This window comes from Pagrus major, chromosome 12 (genome assembly GCF_040436345.1).
Source record: "Pagrus major chromosome 12, Pma_NU_1.0".
NCBI lineage: Eukaryota > Metazoa > Chordata > Actinopteri > Spariformes > Sparidae > Pagrus > Pagrus major.
Window position 1 is genome coordinate 15,772,643 of NC_133226.1, and position 18,377 is coordinate 15,791,019.

The 18,377-nt window shown below is 40.4% G+C and overlaps 1 protein-coding gene across 1 annotated transcript in view; it reads left to right on the forward strand.

The window, feature by feature from the left end:
- The window catches only part of LOC141005838 (WD repeat-containing protein 70), a 42,711-nt gene that overhangs the window by 14,749 nt on the left and 9,585 nt on the right, over positions 1–18,377 (forward strand). Inside the window, exons 10-13 of the mRNA XM_073477881.1 lie at positions 1,409–1,583; positions 11,473–11,572; positions 12,032–12,116; positions 12,221–12,359. Coding sequence (XP_073333982.1) covers positions 1,409–1,583; positions 11,473–11,572; positions 12,032–12,116; positions 12,221–12,359 — 499 coding nt within the window. The remainder of the gene's footprint in view (positions 1–1,408; positions 1,584–11,472; positions 11,573–12,031; positions 12,117–12,220; positions 12,360–18,377) is intronic.

The window sequence follows — 18,377 nt, forward strand, 5'->3', positions numbered from 1 at the left end:
TCCTTTTTATACGTGGCTTTAACATCTTCTTTTCCCAGCAAGAGATCTTTTGATTTATTAACAGCTTTGGTTTGTGCGGATTTAAACACATCTATGCATCAAACAGAGTTTTATTTGACCCTTGCCAGTTCTCACTCAAACCATATGTCTTCAGCTGGCATTTGTATCACATTGTTAGACTTATCCAAACACAGTTGAGTGTGTGTGTCTGTGACTTTGTAGCCGGCCACGGAGGAATCCTCGCCTGGTTGTTAGTAGCAGCTCTGCCTGTATGTTTATACTCCTCTGCTGACCTCATGACCCAAAGGTCACGGTGCTCACTAAAGCAAGCAGTGGGTTACAGACACATTTGGACACGCTCTGTCTGGCAGGAGGGTCGGTGTGTGAGAGGTTGGCTAACATGTTTGTGTGTAGTCAGGTAGTTCAGTAAATAAGGAGGAGGTTTGAGGCCCGTTTGTCCTACGTGTCATTTTTGTCTTCTTATTTAATAGCTTCTATATCTTGCTTCTTTTTTCATCTTTTGAGTTTTCACAAGCCTAGATAGGAGAAAATTTGGTGATTTAGGCTAGGATGGTATTAGCTGTATGCAACATCCCTTGCTTGGACATCCTCTTGACAGCAAGCCAAGCCAACAGGGTCAAAGGTGAAATGTTCCACCTTATTTTAACCTAAACAACGTGGTGTTCTCAGATCATCTCAGATCGTATGCAGAAATCCTGACGACTGCTTTGGCTAGCTGAAATAATCTGCCTGCTCCAAGGGCTTTTTAACTAACTTCATCCTTTTTTTTCTTATTTGTACAATTAAGTCACATGTAAGCTTGGAAAGTTAATACTCAAGTTTCAGATGTTTACATTGAGTACATCTCTTCATTTTTCATTGATTAAGCATGCATATATCTAAATCCTTCAGTGGTTTGAAGGATACATTAAGTGCACTTTTATAGATGGAATTAGTTAATAGGTTTTACTAAATAAGACTATTTAAGTCTGTATGTATTCAATGTTTGAAATATAAACCTGTAACCATCAGGGATTCTTGGCAGGCTTAGAATTTTTATGACATTTTGGAGTAAAACCTCCTATTTGCACATGTACTCTATGAGAAGTGTGAACTTTTATTCTACCTTTTCAGAGGTCCAGGTTGTATAATGTGTTTTCACATTTCATGGCAGCTTCAGACATGCCTGTCAGACTGATCTACTGTTCTGCTATTTGCTAACCCCTCACCCTGCAACACTAACCTTATGTTCATGAGAATGGCCGGGGCACATTATATCTCTATATGATTCTGATTTATTGTGATGGTAGATGGTGGTAATGACTAAAATATGTTTTGAAGGATAGATTTTTGTGAGTGATTCACGAGGGTTGGGTGAGGTTAAATTACATCCTCTGCCTGTCCACAGCACTGTACGCACATGGGACCTGAACTCTGAGAAGAAGCACAAGTCTGTGTTCAAACCGCGCTCCTTCCAGGGGAAGAAGGTCATCCCCACATGCTGCACCTACAGCCGCGATGGGAAGCTCATTGCAGCAGGCTGCCAGGATGGCACCATCCAGATCTGGGACAGAAACCTCAGCGTGAGTCTTAAAACACTCACTCACACACACTCACACACACACGCACACACGCATGCACGCGCACACACACACACACACACACATACCAACCACCACAATGTGCAGTAGGTTGTAAACATAGGATGTCTGTTTGTTATGGCCTCGGGCGCAGAGTCATGGGACTTGGGTCATCCGGTCACAGGGCAGAGAGGTCAGAGTTCAACAAGTCACTGACCAACACTGACCAGAAATCAAAATGACGGGCTTTAAAATACATTTGTCCAAACTAGGAGTAGATAGATAGTATCCTGCTGGGACGTGCTCATCTTCACCCCTTTTTCCGGCGTCTTGCTATGATGCTCGTTGAAGCTAAGGACATTGGTGTGTCAATACTTTTCCACTGTCTCAATTCAAGCAGCGCTCCAACACTGATTAGTTAGCCTTGAGTCTGAAAACGAGACTGAAGTAGAAGATACAAAAAAGTAACCACCGTACCATTGTCACTGGCCTCCAAGTCAGCAACAGATCAGATCATGCTGGCAGAAATGAGAATAAAGGGAGACATAGCACTCCTTAGCAACTTCCATCATCAGCCCCAGAAAAGACAATGCGACCCCCCAGAAAACAAAAACAAAAAAAAACAGACAGACAAACTCATCTACTGGCATTTGGAAAGAAGTCAGTTGGCTATTATTAGTGGGTATATAACACAAATTTCGGTGTAGAGATGGTATTAGAGGCTCTGTGAGGCTGTACTTGGACACAGTGGTGCTTTGAGCCAACTGCTAGCATCCGCATGCAACTAGCATGGCTCAAAATAGCTGATTATGTAACTGAATTAACTGACGTGTGATGATTGAGTTGAGTTACATAAAAGTTATTGGGAGGCCCGATCACAATTTCCCGCTGTACATTTTCCACAATTACTTAATTAGGCAATTAAGTGATCAAAGTGTTCATTCCATTCTTCCACATAGTTGAGGTAATAGTTGCTCTTGGCTCCTTTTTGCTCTCATTTATATGGCTGTTTTCACTTGAGCTATTTGACAAATCGTCACTGTAGATAAAAATGACTTCCATTCAGGGCCGGAGAAACTGTCTGCACCATCTTTCATTAAGTAGATCTACTGGGGATCTTGAATGTTTTATCACTGATGTTGCACCTTAACCCATGCTTGCCTGTCCACTTGTGAGTCTTTGTTCTTGATGGCTGTCACATCTCTGATTAGTGTATTGGCAGCAAAAGGAAATGACATGCTGTTGTTTCCTGATGGTCAGTGAAGGAACATGTTTGGCAGCTTTCTGCTCACTTGCTGGTTCGCACATAAAAATTCCCCTCCACGAAACAGATGGGAAGAGGAAAAAAAGAAGGGGAAGCAATCATAATTCAGTATTTTCAAAGATGACATGTGCGCCGAGTGCGTACAACATTCCAGTTTGGTTTTGTCTTGCATTATATTAAGCTCTTTTGCAAACATTGTTTCTTTCTTCACAGTGTGAAAAAACACTGTGGTCACTCACCTGGGAGTCCTAAAACAGTTTAAACTCATATTTTAAGATGGGAAATAAAACTGGAGGACTGCACAGAGATATTGCTTAATACTTTCTTAGACAACCTGTATCCAGTAAAAGACGTCCAGCCTTATCCGGACTCCATGTTTTGCCACATTTTTACTCTAGTTCTTTTGTTCCACTTCATATCCTTTCATCTGTCCATCCCCCATATGTGGACAAGGTTGAATGCCCTTTGTTATTTCATATGAGAATAGTGACAGTGACAATTAAGCTGTAGTTAGTGAGTTGGAACAGCTTGATTGGGCAGAGGGGCTTATCCAGATTAGTCAAATGGGAAGTAGGCTACATGATAATTACTCCAACAGTCAACTTCGTGATCACAGGACACACAAAAAATGTCGTTAGATGGAGGACTTGTTGTCCCTGTACCTACTTTCCTATTGAAGGAGCATTGGTGCTTTTACAGGCTCCCAACTCTCCTCCACTCACCCATCATCCCACCCCTGGGCTGCTCATAGCAGCAGGCTGCGAGTGATTGGGTTGAAGCTCTCCAAATTTATTACCCCTCTTTCTCCAAACTAAATATTTACCCTGCGTCCCATAGCAGCTTACAATAGTCATGTCTGTTGCCTGACCACTGGAGCCTGTCCTGTCTGAATGGCTCAAGAATGTAGTAGGTGCCCTCTGCCCTAATCAGCAACCTGCGCTGCTGACTTGAATTCAGCTACAAGCCTAAAAAGGAGTTGACCTCCGGATGCTTTTATTGCTGCCCCCCCCCACTCAAAGGATGCCTATCTCCTTCTGTATCGCTACTATTACTCATGGCCAGAATATGCAGGCAGATCAATCAGGATCAATCATGTACATGACCTTGATCTAGAGCTCAGCCTGAGGAGAAGCTATTGAGGATGACACATCTTGCTCTTGAACCCTGACATATGTTGATTGATCCTGTGATGGGGGAGTCAAGTAGGTCTCTTTTAGTGGTCTGCCACAGAGAGTGATTGCATGCTCATTCTCTGACCAGAGGGGTCGGTGCCAGAATTACAAAGCTGCGTTTAAATGGTTGCCAGGTAATGTGCACTCTGTGAAAGTCTGTGCATCGAGGGGTGCAGGCCTTCGTACAAAAAAACATTACCACAGAGACTTGGGGAATGTTATGATGTCATTGGTGGACTTAGATGTTTCCAGACATCAAAGTGAAACCAAAAAAAAGAGGTTGTTTTGATGAGCTACCTACTTAAGTGGAGAGTGTTATCATGAGATGACATAGCAAACTTTCACTTGTTTTCTGCAATTGCTGCCTTTGCCGCTCAATTCCAACGACAAGTCTTCTTCATTTTGGAGGCTTTATAATCCTTGTTTTCAGCCCTTCTTATTCGTTATAAAAAATACTTAAAGCTTAGGTTGGCAACATTGGAGAAACCAACAAGAGTAAGCTAAATTTCAAAATTATCCATCCAAAAAGAAATCATCCACTCCCTTTAGGCCTCCCCCCCAAAACATATGAACTCACATGACCAGGCTACTGGCTGCTACTAACAATGCCACGAGAGAGTGTTGGGGGGAGCGGCACAGTGCATCGTTGTGGTATCCAAATGTCTCATTCACATGTAAGAAAATGTAATAAACCTAAACAAAGAACAAGGCAAATTCTCCTCTCGCTGTCATTGAAAAGCCACACTGATGTTGACTCTGGTTTGACCTGCTGCTTTGTCCTACCTCTTTGGTTGTAGCATTTTTTACTTTAGCCTTGTTTAACAGTGCAAGCTGTTGTTGGTATAGGTAGGTAACTGGTAACTGGAAATTTTGACTGCACCTTCTTTGCCATTCTTGAGGTAAGTTTGCAGACAGACAGGCAGGTAGACCATCCAATCATTTAATTCAGGCTAAACAGGCTTGAGACAGCCACATATACCATATGTTTTTATTTTTCTGTCAGAGCATTTGTTTTATGGATTGCTGTTGGTATTGTGAAGGGAATTTTAGCAAATATAACAAAAAAATGCTTCTTACCTACATTACAGTAGCTCTAAGATTCCAGATTCCAGTTTTTTATTCTTGTCTAGCAGTTTGTCACCTGCACAAACTGACCACCAGTGCTGGCCAGCACATAATTTACAGTTCCTGGCCCAGTAGGATCAGTCTGAAAAAAGTCTAGGATCCGATAACCAGAAAGAGTTAGTTTGTAATCAAACTGGATCAACAGGCCTGTATAAAGACAGTCTGATCCTAAACATTTACACTGGATCTCGGTCCTGCAGCCTTCATTGTGACCTGCTCGCGATTTCTATCATTGCCACACAACTTTATCTTCCCTCCCCCAACCTTTTCTTCATGTAGTGACAAACAGTCACTGAATGACCTTCAAGAGGTGCTTTTTAATCAAGTGAATGTGAGAGCTTTCAGTGTTGATCCTATTCCTTGCACATGTTTAAACACTGAACAAAGACTTGGAAACAACGTGTACAGAGTCCTACTTTTTTGTAGAGTTTGTGCCTGAGACAGGAGCACAGCTACTTTAATGAAACACGCTTTTAAATTATGTGGACACTCAGTCGGGTGTGATCCTCCAACACACACACACACACGGCGTCACCATCACCACTTGTTGATTTCCATGAAAGATCAGAGCAGCTGTTCAGGACTTGTGCGGTTTGGCCACTCGATCCTCAGAAAGTAGCAGAGGTCAGAGTGAGATGTTACAACTGACTGCACAGTGGGCATCATGAAGTCTTTCAGGTGTGCGGTTGTAAAAGTATGGAGGTTGGGGAAAGGCAGGCCCTCGCAGTATTTATATAATGATACTCCGATAGCGTGGTTAGGAACAGTTGGCCCTGTGGTAGATTGTTATCATAGTCTGCTGAGGATGAAACCCAATGCTGTGTTCCTTCAGCTATTTATCAACTCCCGCTGCTGAACGGGAGTAGAGGTGTATTAGGACTCATATACTTGACGCATATTCATGTATGTACGCATGATCTTATATGAAAGGTACACACGCATATATGTATAGAATAGAATAGACACATCGGCCTTCTAAATAAAACCAGGAGAATTTGGCCTGATGCTTATTTAGGCCAGGGAGAAGGGCACAGTTTACAGAGGAGGTCACAAGGCGTGAGAGAAGTTACAAACAGTGTACAAGAATCCGGTTTCACAAACCGGCTGGGTAGATTATCGCAGGAAGCAAACACCATGGCATCTACCAATGCCAGCCAACATCAGGATGGTAAATAAACACTAGTGCTTTCACAACAGCAGTAAATGATCTAGAAATACGTGGTGTATGTTTGCAATAAGCAGCTAGAATAACCACTAGCTAGCTATTGAAGGCATTACTTTTAATGACAGAGATCATCAATCAAGTTTAAAAGTGTAATAATTCTTATTATTTCCTGACTTTCATTTATGACCCTTGTCTCTGTCTTTGTTTTTCTTAATTTACTCCAGAATTGGACAGAGGGTTGTCTTTTCCTCATTCCGCCTGTTTGTTTGGTAGCATGAGAGAATATTTTTAAAACATATATATATATAGACATGAAGAAAACATTTCTCTGCAGTGCTCACAAAACATACACTGAAGGCAGTATAACATAACAATACAACATAAAAGGGGTTGAAACACAGCATGTGCAAACGGCAGATGGTGTTAATCTCAGAAAGAAAGACTTCAGATGAAAAAACGGAAAAAAGAAAAAACTGATTCATCACAGGCCGAAATAGAGCTCATAACTTTTTTTTAACTAGTTGACCTGAGGACACTTACAGCTATGGTGGAGAACATTCTTTTGAGGTCACGTTTTAGAAAAAACAAACGCATCCCGGAAATTTTCTCTGGAGTTACTTAAAGCAGATTTCATCACCGTTTCCTCACTGAGCATTTATGGGGTAATAGCTACATGTTTAGTGCCATATTTTCTCACCCTGCAAGTCTTCACCTCGAGGATAACTGGACTATCCTCTCCACTCGACTTATTTTTATGATGTGCCATTGAGCTTCATAAAACAGTTCATAAGGCTAAGATAATTACGAGAAAACGATTCATTAGCAGACCCTCCTGACCCCAAGCAACCTATTTGTGTCTGCCATGCATGGATGCGCTCGCAGTTGCTTGAATGGAAATATTGTATGTTTGGATATGCTCCAATTGTCCATGTGCACAACACATGTGGTTACACAATGTGCGATAGCATGATTGAAATGGAGGCCCCAATGTCTTTGTTTTTGGTTGATCAAATAAACTAGTCAAGCTCAGTCAGTCGACATGCACCCTCACAGTAGGGTGTTGTGTGTTTGACAGGGTTTTAGCCTTACACTTTTAGCTGCTTTTTACGCTTTAGCTGCTGTTTAGTAGGCCAGAGATAGACTGTGACAAAGCTGTTCCACTCCTGCTGTAAGATTAGAAAATGTAGTTTTTATATTAAATTGACCTCTTGACTTTTATTTCTCAACCAAGTCAATTTCAGTGCAGCAAATAAAAGAATGGGAGGATAATCTAAGATAACAAATAAGGGGAATGGATTTGAGTCAAAGGTAATATAAGAGTAAAATGATGATGGGAAGCAGAAAATTATCCCTGGAGAGACTACAGAGTCTAAATGGCTAAATGGACTCCATGTTATCTACAGTTCAAGGTAACAGTGTTATCTGTCTCGTCCAAGTTAATAACTTCCCTCCATTTACTTTGGAAGTGAAGTATGGCCTCGTTTCCTTCTTGTATCATAAGGACACATCACTCATTCACCTCATGCTCCGCTCTCCCCACTCTCCCCTGCTCTTTTTGCCAGCGTTTCTTTGCATTTCTCTATCTTATCTGCCCTCCACACTCTGTGCTCACTTCAAATTCCTTATCCAGCTTTCTGAGTCAAAAGCCCGTATTGCAGCAATTCTCTTTTCACTGATTTATTTGCATTCCGTTTAGAATTAATGAAAATGTAGCTGTATAAACCAAGGTTATGTTTGTTTGAGTGTTAGCCAGTCTACTTCCCAGACCGATTGCTTCACCACTGTCTTTTAATGATCGATCTCTGTAATCTGGCTGTACTGAGTCCAGGTGAAACTGAGGCACTAGGAAGTTAATGTGGGAGGCAACAGAGAGAACTAGGGCTTCAACTAAGTTTAGTTACTTTAATGTTTAATTGATTAATCGTTTAATCTTTAAAATGTCGAAGAATTGTGAAAATGCTCATCACAATTTCCAAGAGCCCAACGTGATGTCTTTAAATTGCTTCTTTTGTCGAACCAACAGTCCAAAGCTAAAATAATAAACCAAAAGATAACAAAGAAAAGCCGCAAATCTGCATATGTTTGAAATTTCTGCTTGAAAATTGACTGAAACGATTAATCGATTATCAAAACAGTTGCCGATTAATTTTCTTTAGATCAACTAATTGAAGAATAATAGTAATGGTTTCAGCTTCTCAAGCATGAGAACGTTTGTCTTTGTATCCCTGTGCATGAAACGTCATTGTCAAAACACGCAATTTGAGGATGTCGTCATGGACATTTACAGACTAAATGATTAATCGAAAAACTGTTCAGATTAATTCGCAAAAGAAATAATTAGTGCATCCATAAATGTAAAATGTGGAGCAAAAACTTGCCTTACTTTTGTTCATGAACTTTTAGGGAGCTTTTCTTCTTGCTGTTCCTTTGTGTCTATGTGTGAGAAAGATAGAGAGAATCATGTGTGTGTGGGGGGGGAGTTGTTGAGCTGGGTTATTTCCAGCCTTGAGCTGCAGACCTTGGCACACACACACTCTGCACTACAGTAGTACACCACTTGCATAAAGTGAGCACTAAGAAAGTATATGGAACGGCTGGCCATCTTGAAAACAGCTGTTTAGACGAGAAGTTAAAATGCTTCTGTTTGCAGGAGGGACATGGATCCAGTGGCTGGAATTAATTAAGTATATTCTGGATGACTTCTTAATTGGGTGTATGGAAAATTCTCATGGTTTCCAAAATGTCTCTGAAATGCCATCAAAGCTCCACTTCATCTTTAAACTTTTTAAACAACTCATCTTTTTAAACTATGAACTACAAAGGTGAGACTCTGTTCCATCTAGCTTTTGTAATCAGTCTGTTCTCACCTCCATACAATGACCCTCAACTGAAATGTCACTTAGCCTACTTGGTTTCCAGTGATACATGCTGATCATCACAGCCAAGCTGACTAAGATCGCATTCTCATATACAGCAACATGCCGGGGAAATAGTAGAGGCTATAATATTCAGTGTGCGGACTACCTCTCTTTTTCCATTGTAAGCTGCTATATCTTATATTGAATGTGCACTGCCTCTGGTTCAATATATTATTCATGGCTTCAACTAAGGATCATTTCCATTATCCTCTGATTGTTTTCTCAAGTAGTCAAATCATTGTAAGGTCGATTTAGTTGGCCATTGTCCAATGTCGGGGCCATAGGTGAGCCTTGTGGCCCTAGTTTTCACGGTGTGTCCCTGCTCAACTAAGCGAATCAGTCCATGAGAAGTGAAACGGCCTCTTCACCATTGCCATTTGCAACTTATTGTTTAATTGGAAATATTCTTGATTAGAAGTGCCTCTATTAGCGAGAGAGAGAGAGTGAAAAGGAAAGGCAAATGCTGCTTTATCATAACAATGGTTTGTATATCCGCAGTCCTGACTCTTCTGGTTTCCCTTTTTGAGTGACAAATATAGACTACCTCCTCCCTGTGGTATGGAGAGATATTACCTCTCATGTAAGCCCAGAATGTATCGAGCTAGTAGCCCCTAGAAAATGAAAAACAAGGTCCATAACCCATAAGCCCAAGGTGACGTCTTCATTTTTTTTTGTGTACAACCGACAGTCTAAAACTAAAAAATATTCAGTTAACTATCACATAACACAAGGAAAACGAATAAATCATACCATTTGAGAATCTGGGACTAGGGACAGTTTGATTATTTTGTAGATTAATTTTCTTTCAGTTTCAGATTAATAATATTGCAATTCAGAAGTCTTTCATCCAACCTTTCTTGCCTTGTACGTGCCCATAACCTCAGTTTTAAACACAGGCCTTCTGCTATAAAATGGAAGTATCCAAGCCCAGGCTGAGATAAACCCTGATGACATCATGAGGGCTACAATCAGATAACCCTAAACTTTGTTTGACTTGTCAAAGCTGCTTTAAGTCCATGGAAGACATTATACAACGTTTACAGGCTGAGTATTAATAGTAATCTAGTTGATGGACTTTAATGCGTCGCTCAACCAACACTTTTAAATTAAAACGTCATTTGAACAGCTCTCTTAAACCTCAATCTAATGTTGTGTCCTTTGCTGCCTGCACGTGTTGTTGGAAAGCAAATTTGTCCTTATTTTTTCACTGATCCTGGACGCCATTTATATTTTGATGTGATTGAAAATGGTTGACTTGTCTTGTCTTGTGTTGTCTTGTGACAACAACACTTATTTATAAAGATGGGTTATAAGAAAGAACAAAAGGGCGATGTTAGCCCTGGACTGCAGTTAAAAAGATTTCTGGTGCACATTATTGGCTGGTAAACTGTACGCTGTAGGGATATTATAACACTATTTCAGGTAGAAGCACAGAAAAAAAATCAAAAGACCATCTGTCCGGCAGGCACCTAAGCTTGCCAAGGTAAATCTCTGTGGTCTGTAGTCTTGCTAAGGAGTGTGGTGGGTAAAGTTGCTGGTATTTCATAAGTTGTAATGGGCTTCATGGGTAAACATATAGTACGGTGTTCACAGAGGAAATAGAAACCGTGTGTTGTTTGAAGACCAAGAATGAAAAGGTCTTTTTGTTACTTCAGTGACAGACTGAAACATCTGCTATAAGCAGAGCTTAGACTTTTTCATTCTGTTGTACATCAGCTGATTCTAAGAACTTCTAAGAAAGTGGTGACAAAGGCAGTGTGGTAGTGGAAAAAGCAGAGCAAGTCATGACTGCACTAATTATTCATTTTGTTATGTAATTAATGATCAATTACATCTAGTCTGCTTTTTCCTCGCTTTTTATTGTCCTTTGAGATGTCTGTGATACTGTACATATCCAGGTATATAAGTACATTTATTGATTCTATATTGCTCAAATATTTCTACTTTTCACTTGTATAACTATTATTAGACACAAACAGGAGCGACTTGCTGCTAACATGACCTCTGCACTACACTTTCACACACAGACTGTGCACATGACATGGAATAAAGAAATAGCATTTAACCTTTACTTTACCCATTCATGCCAGTCTTTAAGTCTCAGGTTAATTCTTGGTCATTGCTTCGTTTACATAGAGCCAGAATCTGAAGCTGTAGTTGTGTTACACAGCACTGCTTAACCATAAACTATACCAGACCCTGTATAAATCTATGTGGTCAACGGATTCTTTTCTCTTTTTCTTCTTAGGTCCATACAAAGTTCCACTGCCGACAAGCACACATTCCAGGATCAGACACCTCATGCCTCTCCTTTTCCTATGATGGCATGACTCTCGCTTCACGGGGAGGTAAGAAAAATATCTTTAACATATCTTCTAAACCACACAGCCAGCGGTTGCAGAAATTGGGGTTGCACTCTCCGACACCCCAGCTCAGAGCCTCTGGTTTTTAGGTCCAATGCTTCATCCAAACTGATGGTTTTTTAAGCAGAAAAGTGGCTTGACTCTTATCAAGTGTGCAAATAAAATGAGACCACCACCAACAAAACTATACACAGAAACACATGAGTTTGTCCTTGGTGTCAGATCTAGTTAGGAGGTTTCTAGCACAAAGACAAACACTCACTCAACATTTTTCTATAACGTAAATGAAATGTAACTCTTACAGCCTTGTTGTACAGTCAAGAAAAGACACTATTTACTTTGTGCTCTGGCAAAGTAAATAACTTCAATGACAACTCTACTGTGGTGACTTTCTGTGGAGTAAATCAATTTACAGTTTACTTGATGTCTCCATCTGTTTTCTAGGCGATGACACTCTGAAGATGTGGGACATACGCAACTTTAGGAAGCCTGTGAATGTAGCTACTGGACTGACCAACTACTTTGCAATGTGAGAATTTTTAACCATCATTCTTATTATAATCTGCTTGATAACAGTAAATTATGTGTGGATCATGAACTCATGATATTGGATGTGTGTCTTTTCCTTATTAGGACTGACTGCTGTTTTAGCCCAGACGACAAGCTTCTTGTAACAGGGACCTCGGTGAAGAAAGACGAGGGAAATGGGAAGTTGGTTTTCTTTGACCGAGCCTCCTTCCAGCGGGTCTATGAAATCGAGGTCACAAATGCAGTAAGTTCTGCCTCAGTCTCCACAATCATTGCAAGATGTTTTTCGACTGGTTGATGTGATACGTTGGTTACAAACCAAAATGACTCCAATTGATGCTAAATGGAAAGGAAACTAAATGAGTCACATGAAACATAATGAACCCAATGTGCGTGTCATTTCTCCTCCACATGATTAGTTTGGGCTCAGACAAAACTGCGGCCATAAAATGTTTTTATTTGGTTATAGTTGCCTGAAAACACAACAGCAGTTATTAAGGCCTCGTTATGACAGCAGTACAGATTTGACTGGCCTGATATGGAGATTTATTTAAATTCTATTTTACCCAACACAGGATTATTTAAAAGGATTATTTATTTTAGTTGGTATTTATAAATTTCAAACAATAGTCAACAGGAATTAAGAGAGACAGATCCAGAATTGTGGAGTCAGCAGCCTTTGTCACGTACAGCTAAAACCTGACTCGCCGGATGGTTTCTTACAAAGAACCATCTGGAAAGGCACCGGTAAACACTGTTTGTAAAAGGGCAGGCACTTTCAAAAAATGCACTGTAGGTGATTAGACGAACTATCTGTCCATCAACATCTATCACAGGCTAACTTCAGCCAATCAGATCAACATTAGGAGAGCGCTTCCAGCAGCGGAGCCCATTGATGCATCTAGCTCTTACCGAAACCATCAAAGGAGAGCAAAAACATCTTTTCCATCGAGAAAAGCCCTCAGTTGCATTCTTTGCTTTTCTCTGTGAATTATACTTTCCAGCTCTGATATTACTGATACTATAGCAGCTATGCTAACATCAGCCGTCGTTGTTTTCAAATTAACTTTCGCTTCTCTTGCTGGTCCTCGCCCATAGCTGCTGGTAGTTCCTCATAGGATGCTGATTGGTTCAACCACTATGGTTTGGCCACAAGCGCATAGCTTGAAGCCGATCATGCAATCATGAAATCTTGTGAATCCAGCTTTTATGCAAGGTGAATATACAACCCCTGAAGTGTTCCTTAGCCCATGTTATCCAATCAGGTGCCTCACAAAGTGGGAACCTCCCTGTTACCAATCAACCTGTTCCAGACGTGTGTTTTTTGAGCATACCACAACTTTTCCAGTCTTTTGTTGCTCTTGTCCAAACTTGAAACATATTGCTGGCATCAAATTCAGAATAAGCATATATTTTCAAAAATCAATTAAGTTGATGAGGTGAAAGGTTAAATATATTGTCTTTGTACTGTTTTCAAGTACAAAGACTTGGAGTTTGGATCGTATAATTATAGAATAATACTGATGGAAACTCAAGTCTATAAAAATCACATAAAATGTCATATGAATTATTATCTGTTCACTTAGACAAATAAATTGTTCTTGTTTTATTTGTAAGACAAATATCAAATGGCCCAATCCTTTGGCAGTAACTAGACATACTTTAAATCACTGTGCCCAGAGCTAGTCATTTCTCATAGCAGAATACATATTTTCTCCAGCTTCACCCTGGATGAAAGATTGGCGGTGGGAGAAAATATAGAGGAAGAAGAGAAGAGTTATGGAGGGGAGTGAAGGTATAGGAGAAACGTTTTAAAAACAAAACTTTAAAAGGAAAGCTTGCAGAAAGTGGAGTAATGTGACCTTTCCTTACTGCAAGTTATTCCCACAAAGCTTTGGCAGAGCAGCTATTGACGCTATTATACGCACCGCCTTTGAGTTACATTTGAAATTAAATTATCCGCATGTTCCATTCACATGCACAGACATACACTGTCAAACACGTTAGGATACTATGCACTTTATACTAATCCTGCTTTCTCAGAAATCCATTTGGTGGAGGCAACCAGCCATAGGTGTTGAAATGAAGGGCAGAGGTGCTTTCTTCAGTAGAGAAATGTTTTTTTTTTGTTGCTTCCTACTCCTGCTGCTCCTCCTCTGTCTCTCCTTTTCAACAGATTTAGCACTGTGTATCTGTAGTCATAACAGTGAGGTCTGACAGAGGCTAATGGCTTCTAACTTGGTCTCCCTGACTAAGACATGACACTTTCACATGGGCCACTGAGTGAATATGTTTGAGAGAGGGGGGAAAGAGACAAAAGCTGGGTTTGTGTCTGTGCATCCCCCTGTCCTGCCAGCCAACTGCTGTTAGCCTGCAAACCTTGGCACAGCATCAACTCTAAGTGCACAACCCGCTGCACAGTTGCAATAACTGAGAGGAGGGGAGGGCAGTCTGTGTTTTGGTTGACCCATTTTAACTTTAATTGGATGTGTTGATTTTTTTCTATCTTCTTATAATGTCTTATTTAAGCTGTCAATGTATGTAAAATAACCACTGTTGAATTGAAAGTCTTATACAAGTATTAAGTATAAGAGAGCTACATGGGCCTGTCAGCACAGTCATCTGAAGTTAGAATAAAGAGTGACACTGTGTTAAAATAGACCTTACTGAGTTCTGTGTTGGTTACTTTTGATGACTTAAAGCACTAAGAATAGAATTTTTAACATCAATTTAGTCACCGTCAGTTCCTTGGTGTACTGCCTTCCTTTAATCAGGAGATGCTACACAGTTGTCTGTGCAAGTGATTCTCAAAATTAAAACCACATTTTCTTGATGGTCTGTTGTGTAGATGATTTTGCCACTGTCCCCTCTAGATAGCTAGAGCTCCTGTATTGTGGAGCTAAATAATACTCTCCAAACAAAATATTAAACCTTTTGAGTGTTCAGTAGTTTTAATAGTGTCACTCAAATACTGCAGGTGGTATTTTTTTTTTAAATCACAAGAAAACTCTCTTTTTAGACAATTACAATGCCTTTATTGTCATGGCATGGGCATGCTTATCCTTAAAACAAATTCTGACATCAAGCCTTTATCAGGGAGTCAAAGGAGTTTTCTGTTTGTTTTAAGGTTGCTGTGACAATAAAGGTATTTTAATTATTATAAAGAGAGTGCCTTGGTTTCTACATGTTTTTACATTTAATCCTATCCAAAGAGCACCTCTAAAAAACTCAATTTCAGTCCAGAAAATGCTGCTACTACATGTTTTTATTTATATAAGCAGGTGGAATCATTTACTTGTGAACAACAATCCATATGTATGGATGGCATTCTTTTACACCCAGCAGGGGATATCATCATATGTTGTATCTTGTATGTAAGTTCTTCCTGCAGAGTCTACATAAACTTTAATAAACAGTATCTACTGTAACATTTGCATCCACTTCACTGCAGTGAAGATATCGCTATAGGCAGCATCAAAGAAAGACCTCAGACACTTTGGGTCAAAGAGTCTGTTTGGAACTTAACAACCCTCCTCCTTTTCCGTCTTTGCATCACTCAATGGACGTTTGTCTTCCCTTTCACTTCTTTACTGAAGAGGGTAAACATTTGGAAGTGATTTTTCCATTGGCCTTTCACTCGTTCCACCGTCTACCATTGTATGAAACTCTGAAAGCTTTAGTTTAGTTTCACTGGAAGGGACAGCAAAACCTCTTCCTGTCTGATCACAATTTCTGCTGAACAGAAATCCAACAGATTTCCCACAAAATCCAACCCGTTGCCATAAAAAACAATGCAGGCTAGAGACTGTTACAGACTGCCAGTGGCTTTGGCATTGGTTTTATTTGGTTTTATTAACCTCTCAAAAATTTATATGGTAATGATTAAAATCAATCAGTCATGTCAATATGCTTTAAAGGCATTTGCATACTTGAGCAGTTTCTTGCAGTCGTATAACTTCACTTAATTGCTCTTGTTTACATAAAATCAGTTTGTGGGTCAACATGTGGTGTTGGGTGGGCACATGGTTGGTGCCGGCGCACAGAGGAAATACAAGTTGTGTTGGAGAATCATGCTATCTGTGGACTTGAAGAGTAAGTTTTAGCCGTTATTGATAACTGATCAGTAACTGTAATATAGCAAAATTGCTTGGACATTTAACTTTATGCTTTGACATTTTGACATTCAGTGGACAAATGGAAATAGGGAGAGTCTTAGAGAAGTATATGTACAGTTTTAGGGAGTGTGGGTTAGGGTTAGCTGCCAGATTGACCTTTCATGGTATTGTACTATATGTATAATTCAGCCCTTCTTTTCAGCCCACTTACCAATAATCTACCAATCTGTAACAATGGCCATGCCAAATTGTATTGGTCAAACATAATTTTGATGCATTGAAATTTAGTTTTGCAGCAGATCAGTTACTTCAGGTTGGACATGCACTCGATGAACCTGATGAATGTGCTATTTACTATGTTTACATCAGCCGTCTGCTTCTAGGATGGCCCGAGGATTTAAGTGCAGTCTTTATAAAGTGGCGTACCAGGCAGGCAGTGAAAGGAAGGGTCACCAATCATTTCTAACTAAACAGTCTACATAACCCTAGACCTGGATTCTGGGGTGCGCTTGGGAGCGGAGGCTGTTTTAGGCCCATTTGGTAAATACTTCAGACACTCTTTAGCTTATCTTAGTCCATCAAAAGGGGCAGGAACCAGGTGAGACCCTGCTGACTATCAAAGCACTGAGCCTTTTGGCTGAATTTCAAATGGAGACCAACTTAAACCTGCAGCTCTTATGCAGTTTCTGTAAATGTGTGCATGTATTGCTTGCATGCATGTTTGTATTTTCTGGTACTTTGTATTGTGTGATTGCCTGTTGCATCTCTGACCCTCATTGCAATGTAATAAAGGCTTCCAAGCACCTTAAAACGTTTTAAAAAGTATAAGACCGCACCAATTTGATACACCAGATGTTTACCCCTGCCGATGGTTAATTAATTGATTGGGCATCGGCCAGATGTGGCTGATCGGAATTACGTATGGTTTCTTAGTCACTGCCATTAATTAAATAATTACAGTTATTTGTAAGAGGCTGTTTTTTGAGTCTTATTTCCCACTTGTCAAATACTGACGCTTTGGGATTGTACACTGTAAATTTAAAACTGTAAATAATCGGAATTTCTTGTTAAAGACTCTGAAATGACCCTTTGTTCTGGGAAAAATTTAGCTGGAGTTCTATGTTTGGGCGACCTTCACAAGGTGCCCGTGCTACACCTACCATCTCAAGCTTGATGGCTTTTGAACAGTTGACTGCTTCCTATGCCATGCTATTCAAGGAGGCCTTTGACAAAATGGTCTGTCTTTCATCCCCAGTAAGAGCAGCCAAGCTTGAAAGGTAGAAGGGAGGCCTTAACTCTGTTCTTTCTTGTGCATCTCACCAAGTAAATCTTGCAAGATGTAGAAGCCAGTTGTTCCAGTAAGGCAGTTCACACTAATTACAGACTTCTCGGACGTGTGCCCACTCAGTGTGCAGCGGAGGTGCTAAGTCTCGAGTTCTCCTTTCCCACTACTGCATTCAGCTGGTCTGAGCAGCCAAGTCTGTCAGAAGCAGTTCACATTTGGATCCACTCACCAGTGACTAAATGAGGAACACAGCTGTGACTGTTGTGTCCCATTAGTGCTGCATAACTTTATTTCATAATCAGCATACATATTGGGCGAGTGGCTGTTGTCTTGTTTATCCCTAATCAGCATTTGGTATTTTAATCCGACGGGACATTGAAGGCTGCTACTGAAGAATTGACTGATTAAAGTTTCCTTCTTCATGATGTGATGTAATTCAGTGGACATGAAGCGTAAACAGGGGTTCCTAGAGTGTAAACACGCTGCTCTGAATTTCTGGAAAGCAGTCTTACTGTTGGCTCTGTGCTTCTCAGTGGATCCAGCTGGGGTGGGCCCCACTGAACTGGTCTCTTTTAGACTGCTCTGCTCTTTCTGTTGACTTGTTTTACTGTTGACAGAATGATTTGTTTGGAGCTGACAAAGTTATTTTCGGAACTTGACTGGGCTGCAGTTACCTGGCTGTGATGTCACTTTTATTTTGGCTTTTACTGCCTGATTTGGGTCGCTCTATGTTGTGTAGCTGTACTGTGCACTGGGTGAATTCCTCGAGCTTTTACAGTACCTGTGGAGTGTAACAGAATTCCTAACTGTCATCTCTACCTTCCCTTGTATGCAGGGACAGTCTGCGTTGCTTTAGCAACCC